General features: G+C 35.7%; 1 protein-coding gene across 19 annotated transcripts; it reads left to right on the forward strand.

The window, feature by feature from the left end:
* Positions 1-4191: 4191 nt before the first annotated feature.
* Positions 4192-10782, forward strand: LOC140876333 (uncharacterized). 19 transcript variants are annotated; one of them, XM_073280276.1, is made up of 6 exons: positions 4192-4349; positions 4738-7591; positions 7687-7775; positions 7847-8386; positions 10283-10397; positions 10479-10782. In XM_073280276.1, the coding sequence occupies exon 2, from the start codon at positions 4866-4868 to the stop codon at positions 7401-7403; it is 2538 nt and encodes an 845-aa protein (XP_073136377.1). In that variant the 5' UTR covers positions 4192-4349; positions 4738-4865; the 3' UTR covers positions 7404-7591; positions 7687-7775; positions 7847-8386; positions 10283-10397; positions 10479-10782. The 19 variants fall into 19 exon arrangements, with proteins under 19 accessions (XP_073136377.1, XP_073136379.1, XP_073136378.1 ...); XM_073280278.1 differs by having other exon boundaries at positions 10352-10397; XM_073280277.1 differs by having other exon boundaries at positions 7847-7947; positions 8313-8386; positions 10283-10782.

Consider the following 10782-nt stretch of genomic DNA (forward strand, 5'->3'; position numbering starts at 1 on the left):
TTATTTAAGGATGATCGATCCCATTAACTAATCGACCCGTGGTTGCCAATCACGAGTCTAAGTCCAATCTTAGGTGATATGTAAGTATGCAATGCAATCCTATTACATTGTGCTTCCAATTTACATTTCTTCGGTCTTCATTGTCTGCTGGGCCCATCATTTCTTCAAATCTTTGTCTCCCACTAAGTCTAATAAATTTACAATAAATTTCGATGACAAATATGGGATACATTTTAGGGGTGGGAACGAGCCATAAACCAGACCCACTTTTATTACATATGACAATCATATTGGGCTATAAACCAAGCCCATTAATAAACACCAACAACAATAAGACAAATATAAATCACCTAACATACACCTAAAACATTGGTCATGGCAATCGATTATCCTTTTATCCAAAAATTAATTCAATAATTAAAATAATTGGATAAACATGCAATGACATCATAATTAAAAGATAAAATCATATTTTATCTTATCCATCCATAAGATCATATCTTATCATCAATTGTACCAAAATAATTAATTTTATAAAATCTAATTTAACGGATAAAATTTATAAATTTTCCAAAAATTCAAATTTATCCAAAAATCAATTTTAAAAATTTCGGACTCGAACAATTCGATCTGATGCCTCGTGATCTAATCAAAAACAATTTTTGATCGGATCAAACACTAGAATTTCAAAAATTCAAAATTTTTTCAAAAATTAAAATTTTAATTTTCCGGGCTGCCCGGGACAATCCCGGGAAGCGCCGTGCGCTGCCCTGGGCAGCGATCACATCACTGCCCCGGGCAGCGATCCGATCGCTGCCCGTGTTTTGACCGTCAAAAATTTAATTTTAAAAAATTTGTTTTGTTTCAAAAACCGAGGCTTAAAAATTTTGTACAATCGATTACTTTAATCGTTTGATCTGAGCAACCTGGCTTTGATACCACTGTTGGAAAACTGTGTTCAGATCAATTAGAATTGATACCCAATGCAGCGGAAGTTTAAAAATTTATTTTTATTAATATGGAACGATTTCATATCTGGGTATCAAAACTTTTACGATTAAATTTGTGTAAGTAAAATAAATAATCACTATTAAATATTTTACCTTTGTCAAACAAAAGCTTGATTGTGGACTCCAACAGAATTTAATCTGCTCTTCTTGTAAATCCCGGGAACTGATGGCGTCACGATCTTTCTCCGGAATTAGGTCCACGAATGGAAAACAGAAACCCTCTGATTGACTGCACTAGAAATCAATCAGAAGTTTGCGTAGAGAATAAACAGATATGATCTGTTAATTCAGAATTGTAATTTTTCACAAAAATCACAAGACTGAATTTTCTCCGAAAAGGGACAAGGATTTTCGAAAAACCCTTAGAAAATAATATATGTGTTTTCGAAAATTTGATGAATGAATTGCATGTAATTTTCGAACACTGCACATATATTTATAGATAATTTCTAGTTATAATTGTATCAGGACTCTAACTCCTTAAAGCCCATAATCCATAACTTAAGCCCAACAAGCCAAGCCTGTTGTTATAAAAATTAATATAAAATTCATCGTGACTCCGATTGATAAACTGATTTCACCAATATGCACAGAAACCATTTCTGCATCTTTTAGAGTCAAGATAATTTTTCTGAATCCGAATTCAGTGATTTTCAAAAATGTCCATCCCTATGTCATTTTAGGAAATTCCACTCCCTTTAATTAAGAAGTCCAACTTCTCTTTCATTAAATTTAACTCTTTAAATTTAACTATCTCTACGGGGTTTTAGTAATCCATTACTTATGTAACCCTCAATGGTTCAGGAATACAGCTAGCCGTGGGCTCACAACTCCTTGTGACTCGGAAAAACAATTTCCGACTTACCCATCGAATCATGGTAAGAGCGCCTAGCAACATCGCCCCATGATTCCCTAGGTATTACTGATAGTGCCTGCAAGAACCAGTATATTTTGGTTAGCGTACAGTACGGTCCCTTCATCCATATATCCCGATTGAATCAACAATCATTGGTGCATCGAGAGTCGTTCGAGATTCGATAACTACGAATAATATCTTGTAGATCAAATAGTGACATCGCATGTGTTACTAGGATAACCCATTAACCTAAAACACATCATGTACTCTGGCCAGAGATTCGTCACACTAATATCTCCTCAGATCGCATAGGATATCCACACTTGCAAGTATGTGGTGAATCCTTGACAACAAAGCATCGACTCCTATATGTGTCGTAACTGTACCCAATACCGACACCTGATGACCCCAATATAGTCGGTAAACGAGTCAAAGTACAGTACTAGCATATAGAGTTTCAATGATATTTCAAGTAATAAGGACTAATGGTGTACAACCAAAACCGCGGACTTTATCCACTCGATAAGTGATAACCACTTGGAAAGTCCGAATAGGGTAGTTCGATCATTCATCATATGAATATCCATTTGCATATTTTGAACATCTCTATGTTCCATACCAATGAAACGTGGTACTCGGCATCGCAAATGCTAGTCTCAATCTCGAGCGATCCTTATCCTTATTTGCGGACGGCTCAATTGACTAGGAACATTTTAGAATATACAGTGACTATAAGATGTGTTTCATGATAGTCATCCCCATGTGCTACCACATCTTACATACACTATAGTATATTCAAGATCTTTATCAAAACAACAATAGTATATCATAATATAACAATATGAAGAAAGATAAAGTCAATGCCATTATAAAAGTGTAAATTATATTAAACAAAAGATTATTTTACATAGAGTCATAAAAGCCCTTAGCCACAAGTTGGCTAACCGGGCACCCACTCTTTCAGAATACACATCTGAAGCCCCCATTCTGTGAGTTTGGAACATCGTTGCATCAACATTGCACTTAATCCAACCTGTTCTTGGCGTCGTCCATTTTATTGCACTATCTTGAGCAAGCAATTAATCTCCGGTCCCTAGTTTTTGAAATCTGAGTCATTTCCCATTGAAGCAGAACTTCATTGAACAACTGAATTTATGTCTTGTTTCGTCATGGTATTCAATTTATTTTCCTCTTGATTGATGTTCCTTCATACTTTGTAAATGACATCTGTTGTGGTATGTGATTCATTAGTTTGGGAGCGAATAGATGCGAGTAACCAACATCTCTTCGAAAATGGGCAAGAGAAAAAAAAAATAGTGATTCGTTGATTCCAGCTCATTGTTACAAGTAACGCCTTCGAACATAAAGTGGTCTATTGTCAGCAAACAATTATGTATTGCTCTCCAAACCATATTTTTCGCTTTGGGGGAAGTTTTGCTGGTGGAGCAACCTACTTATCATCAATAGACGTATGCATATTGACAAGATTAGGTCAATTTATCGAATGAATGATACTCATATATATTCAAACCAATTCTATGCAAATTGAAATGTCCACATTTTTTCTAGGCCCTACATTTATAGCCAAAATAATTGCAATGCACATTAAATAAATAATAATATATAGTATATGATGTGTCATTCTTGTATTTGAAACCAAGATTAGTTGCTAATGGTTTGAAAATCTGATGATAATTATCGTTTCAATCAACCACACTCCTCATGATTTTTCATTTTTGTAATAAACTAATAGCAAAGTACACAAAAGAAAGGGTGAGCAAAATCTTGATTTAACCAAATAACTAACCGAACTGAATTGAATTGAAATTCATTTATTTATTTGGTAGATCGTTTTTTGTTTTTAAAAATATCATTCTTTTTGGTTTAATATATTCGGTTCCATTTTGAATTTAAAAATTTGATTAAATAGATATACATAAAAAGGGTTGACCCCGAAGGGGACACCATTCTACATGAGTCAGAGGCCCATTGACTCATATGAATGTTAAATCGAGGGATGTGCACGAGCGGCAGAGACCTGAAGGAGGGGTCAACATGACCAACCCTCAGAACATACCCCACAATATTTCAGCAGAGAATATGTTCCACACAAGGATCGAACTCGCAACGCTGGATAATTTCTTCTCACGTCATCTCAGAACTTATCAACTCGCCTATGCCCCTGTGGACAAATAGATATACATTTTTTTAATTGGGCCTACTTTCCCTTTCAAATTTCAATTATTAACCTTTTATTTTGTTGCGTTGGGCTTTATACAAAACCCAAATACTCATTCTTATGAAAGACCCTATTTACTACACCAACAGAAAAAAAAAACCGATCTGATGCCCGAAAAAACCGATCCGATGCCCTAACAGGCACCCGCCTTCATCTTCATCGTTGTGTCGTCTCACGTCTCTTCACTGTTGCTCCAACCCTCTAAAGGCATAACTTTCCAACAACCGACCAGAACTCGATAGAGGTAAGTTTTTTTTTATTTCGATTCTTGTTTTTTGCTCATGTTTATTTGCGAAAATGAATTCAAAAATGGATATATTTAGTTGAAGATTTTATTCAGTTTTGAGTTTTTTTTAAATAATTTATGGAAGTTTTGTTCAGTTTTGAGTTTTTAGCCATGAAATTCAATGGGAAATGACTGAACTCTATTAAATTCTAGTGTTTAACAGATTGAGCATACTACGAAATCAATTGTTAGAAAAATATCCAATAGTTTTGTGTTAACAGATTATATGAAATGAATATTGCGGGTTCCCTTGCTTTTATTTATTATATATGAACATGTACTAGATTATTATTGTTTATCATATTTTTGTTGATCACATTGATGAGTTTTTCTAAGAGTTAATTAGGATTCAGTCCCCATTTAATGAAATCAGACTCAGAATTATGCAACTTGCGAAGTCGTCAAAGTCGTCGTGTTCGAGAAAGGATTTGACTCGTGATCCTCTTTTTATCGTTTGGGAGTTACCACAAAGATATGGTAAATCTCCCGGCCCAAATCAGCCGCATCTTGATCCTCAGCCGCCTCGAGGCTCTCAAAAAGCTACGCTTTTCTTTCTCCGACGACCTGGTAGATGGCGTCCTCATAAACCTGAAGTTCCACCCAACTGCCGCCATGCTATTTTTCAAACTAGCCTCTGAACAACAATATTTCAGACCCAACTTCAGATCCCATATCAAGATGATCCACATTTTATCCAATGCCCGAATGTTTCCCGAGACACGGTTGTGTTTGCATGCCCTGGTCGATCTATCAGAGAGTAACTGCCATCCAGTTCATTTGGTTTACAAAGAATTGCTAAGTGTTTATAGACTATTTAAGTTTTCTGCAACTGTTTTTGATATGATATTTAAGGTTTATGTGGAAAGAGGGTTGTTGAAGAATGCGTTGTACGTGTTTGACAATATGCCTAAATGTGGTTGCTTGCCAAGTTTGCGATCATGTAATAGCTTGTTGAGTTCTTTGGTCAGAAGGAATGAGTTTTGCAATGTTGTTTGTGTATATGATCAAATGCTTGGAGTCGGGCTTGTGCCTGATAAGTATACGTTTGCAATAGTGGTGGATGCATATTGTAAGGATGGTAAGATTGCTAAAGCTCTGGAATTTGTGGAAGGTCTAGAGAAATTAGGTTTTGAATTGAATGTAGTAGGTTATAACAGTTTGATCAATGGGTATGTAAAGAAGGGGGAGTTGGAAGGGGTGAAAAAGATGGTGGGCTTGATGACTGAACGTGGAGTTAGTAAGAATGTTGTTACCTACACATTGTTGATTAAGGGATTCTGTAAGCTTGGGAAAATGGAGGAAGCAGAGAAGGTCTTTAGAAGGCTGAAGGAAGAAAAAAGGGACATATTTGCTTTGGATGTGAAGTTGTATGGTGTATTACTTGATGGGTATTGTCGAGCCGGGAGAATGGATGATGCGGTTAGGATTAAGGATGAAATGTTGTCTTCAGGATTGGATATGAATTTATTCATTTTCAATTCTTTGATAAATGGATATTGTAAAATTGGCCAAGTTAGTCAAGCAGAGCTAGTTTTGACAAGTATAGTTGAAGGGAACTTTAAACCGGATGATTATAGCTATAACACGTTGCTGGATGGTTATTGCAGAGAAGGTTTGGTAAATGATGCTTTCAAGCTTTGTCATCAAATGTCTGGTAATGGTGTATATCCGACAAAAGTAACTTATAATACCCTCATAAAAGGATTATGTCGAAATGGTAATATTGATGATGCTTTGCAACTTTGGTATTTGATGCTCCAAAGAGGTGTTGTTCCTGATGAGATTGGCTTTAGTACTCTTCTCCATGGCCTTTTCAAAGAGAGGAACTCTGAGAAGGCTTTGATGCTGTGGAGACATGTTCTAGCTAAAGGATATGCAGCATCTACAGTTCTGTCGAACACTATGCTCAACGGATTGTGTAAGATGGGGAATATGATTGAAGCGGAGCAAATTTTTGAGAAGATGAATGAGCTAGATTGTACAACAGATGAAGTGACTAACAGAACAATGATTGATGGGTACTGTCGAGCCGGAAATATTGAAAAAGCATTTGAAATTAAAGGAATCTTGGACAAGAAAGGAGTTTCAGCATGCCTTGAAATGTATAACTCGCTTATAGGTGGACTGTTTAGGGCAAAGAAATCAAAAGATGTAGCAGATGTACTTTCTGAGATTCGTGTGAAAGGACTGAGCCCTAATATTATCACCTATGGATGTCTTATCACGGGTTGGTTCAAAGAAGGGGAAATAAAGAGAGCTTTGGACGTATACCTTGAGATGAGAAGACAAGGAATTGCTCCAAATACTATCATATGTACCACCCTTATCAGTGGACTTAGCAAGGTTGGTAGGACTGATGATGCAAATATGTTATTGCAGAAAATGATTGATCTAGATGTCATCCCTGACCTCAAGCAGTTTTACAACTGCTTTAAATCCAACATGCCCAGGATTGAAACACAAAAAATCTCAAATTCTCTTGATGAAATTGCTCAAGGACAAAAATTTTCCAAGCATGTGCTGCATAATGTAGCTATAGCCGGGCTATGCAAATGTGGGAAGACGGATGATGCAAAAAAAATTATTGGAGATATTTCCCAAAGAGGCTTTGTGCCTGATGAATTCACATATTCTGCCCTTATACACAGTGCTTCCATCTCTGGAGATGTTGATGAAGCTTTTCTTTTACGCGACGAGATGCTGAGAAAGGGTCTTTCACCAAATATTGTTACATACAATTCTCTTCTAAATGGCCTGTGTAAATTGGGAAAAATTGATCGTGCATTGAGTCTTTTCCATAAACTATACTCGAAAGGTTTAGTTCCCAACTTAATTACGTATAATACCTTGATTGGCGGATGCTTCAAGAATGGTAGAACCAATGATGCTAATAACCTGTTGAAAAGAATGACTGAGGAAGGAATTTCTCCTTCAAACACCAAATATTCAATGTTGAACAGCAATTTTTCAAATATCCATAGCATGGAAGAAGTTGTTGCAGTAGGTGCATGAAATAAATTCAAATAGCAAACGTTAATTGATGGCAAATAGGGGGTCTGCGAGATAGATATTTCGGGTCGGAAACTAGAATATCTGGATGATTCCATAGATTTGGAGATAAAATTCGAGCATGGTAGTTTGCACTCTTAATCTTGATGGTAGGCGTCGGCCCTAGGAGTTCAACCAGCAGATTTCAAAAGGTACGACCTCTTCTTACCCGTAGCAGATAATGGCAAAAAAAAAATCCGTTTTTCCGTTCTTCTCATGTTGAGAATTTTATTTTGCTGAAAACCAGGAAAATTTGGAACATATCTTTTTTAGGAGCAGCGACTTGTTATTATTGATGATTTTAATACCTGTATGTGAGAAGCAAGACTTCAGCAGGTCTATTTCAAAAACCTTTCAATTTTAATCTTCAATTACTACCAATGAAATTTGTTCCAATGTTTTTATAGACGTCTCTGACGGTCATGCAAAAAATTGGAGATCAGAAAGTGCTATTATGCAAAGAAAGACTGATTCGAGCTCGTGGCGCTTGATATTATCATTACTGATTGTAAGCATCTCTTACTATTTTATCAAGAATGAGCCTGTTATGGAAACTGATTGGTAAGTTTGATTTGACCAATTCTAAATCACAAATTAATAAGGAAAATAAATCCAAACTATAAAAAATATCTCTTCTACCTCTTCGGAGATTGTGGGTGGAAAAAAGTGGGGTTATAACCACCGATCAGTTTAATATGGGCCAGCAATTCTCCCCTTTTTGCTAAATAAAAATATTACTTTTCCCTCTTCTGAGATCGTGGGCGAAACGAAGATGGGTCATAACCACCGCTCAGTTTTACATTCTCAACATGAATTTCGATTCTCCCCTTTTGCTAAATTTTAGTTTACTGATTACTCAATCCAATATGCTAGGTTATTACCGCAAGGGATGATTTGGAAATCAAATTGTGTATTGCTTCTCGATTGAAAGTGTCGTCTTATCTTCAGTGAGATCCCAATGCCCCTTCAATCCTGTGCTGTGATTATTTCTTCTTCTTCTTCTTCTCCTTTTTTTTTTTTCCCATTCTGTTTTATTTGTGGCTGGAATCTGCCTATTGCTGGTTATGCATCCATTATGCTCGACTCAATTTCTCATGAACTTTTCTTACCTTTATCTTTCACTAGATCTATGCATGGTTATTGAATATACGACTGCGATTTCCTAGCCATTTGAGTTATATTTTCTACTTATGAAAATCAAAACTTAAAAAATTCCACTAGAAAGAGAAAAATCAATGAACATGTTTGTTTATAGGAATCATTGATTGATAAAAAGATTTATCATTATGTTAAACACATGATCTTACATTGCCAATCTTACCGATTTCACATATTTACCCACTGACTGTAAATTATATAATATATTGATGTGCGAAATATTTTGGAAATTATTTCACGTAACCTTGGTTGGAATTTTGAACTCTCTTGATGTGATATGCTAGCTTCGTATCTGTAATGCAGGGTTTGGTACATTTGGTATGACAAATTATGGCAGTACGGATTTCACTCATCTCTCTCTCTCTCTCTCTCTCTCTACGTTGATTACATGTATGCAATTTTATCACTCTTTTGCCTCCTCTTCTCTTTGTTTCATAGAGGAAGAAACCTTTTTCTCCACGTATTATACCCGTTCTCTCTCGCTCTCGCTCTCTCTCTCTCTCTCTCTCTCTCTCTCTCTCTCTCTCTCTCTCCTATGTCGAACGTTGATTACATGTAAGCAATTTTATCACTCTTTTGCCTCCTCTTCTCTTTGTTTCATAGAGGAAGAAACCTTTTTCTCCACGTATTATACCCGTTCTCTCCTAGCATGTTTTATTAGAGGAAGAAACCTCCTCCTGCACTTGTTATGTAGGGCGCCTTAATTTCAAAATATTTCGTTCGTCTTTCAATAACGGAACGGAATTAAATCCAATCTCCACATTCACAATTTCAATATCGGAACGGAATTAAATCCAATCTCCACATTCACAACAATACGTAAATCTCAGGATCTACGGACTACTTTTATCTGGGATATTGTAGTTTGAAGATTGAAAAATGAAGAACCTGGATCGAACTGCAAAACAAAACCCAAGCAAACATAGTAAATAATCCACAAACCAATCTCGACAATCAAGGGTGGGAACACCATAAGTTTTCTTCTGTTCTGTGTTTTTCCTTTTTAAGATTGAGTATGTTTCTTCACTATTGATTCGGGTAAGAGATAATTTATAGATTTTCGGCCTAAAGACCAAACTTCTTGTCTCATCCGCACACTCTGCATATACAATGTTTGTGTTTTTTCGTTTACTGCTTTTAATTGAAGAAAAAACATAAAAATGTTGGATTATTTTCACTCAGTGTCGAATTTATAATAGTTTAGAATTTTGTGAAAAAAGTAAAAGTGGTGTACGCATTTTTGTGTTTGACTCCATTTCAATTTTGTCACTATGCTTTCCTTAAAAAAAAGAACTATATGAGAGACATTTGTAAATTGAGTTTTGTTCCATTTCACAGATTTGTTGTATTTTTAATTTTTCTAGAGCTGTTTCCTATTCCTAATTTCTATTGCTTGGAGTGATGTATTGATTGGTATTGATTGATGATTGGTTCATCATCAGTAGCATTTCTATGTTGCTTGGAGTCATTGATGAATGGCGAATGTTGTCCAATTTGTGTATGTTATTGTCACTAAAGTTTGTCACAAAAAAATGACAAGTTAAGGTACATGTGTAAATTGATCTTCCCCCCCACCCCACCGCCCCCCCATTTTTCGTATCTGACGAATTTTTCATGTTGCTTGCTGATTATTTTGATATCTCAAGTTGTTTCCTATTCCCGATTGATGTTGCTTGGAGTGGTAGGTTGGTTGGTATTGGGAAGATTGGACATGAGTCGGATTGGAAGTGATTATTCTCTGTTTTTGGTTTTAGAGTTATTTTTTCAGGTTAATTTACTGTAAAAGAGACTAATGCCATGGTAAGAAGAGGAGAAGGAATGATTTAAGACTATACTTTATTAAAAGTCGTTCACTTTTGATCTTTCTTTTTCTGCTTTCAGTTTTTGATTCGAAGGTTCATTCGACGAAGGATCAAGACAGAGACTCATTTTTCCTCCATGCTTCATGGGATTCCATATAATGTTATTTCAAAAAATTCTGCAAATAGATGAAATATCATTTATTATGCAGAAGATAACTCTGTAGGAATTATGAATACTCATCTATGTGTATGTTTATGTGGTTGAACTTTTTGGTCCAAGATAACAAACATGCGACATGATGCATCAATTGAACTTGGGAAAAAATGAAAAGGATAGAGAATTTTGATTTTTTGGAAATAATTGGATTTAGTTATGTTGTTTA

Source organism: Henckelia pumila, chromosome 1, assembly GCF_033568475.1.
Source record: "Henckelia pumila isolate YLH828 chromosome 1, ASM3356847v2, whole genome shotgun sequence".
NCBI classification, from domain to species: domain Eukaryota; kingdom Viridiplantae; phylum Streptophyta; class Magnoliopsida; order Lamiales; family Gesneriaceae; genus Henckelia; species Henckelia pumila.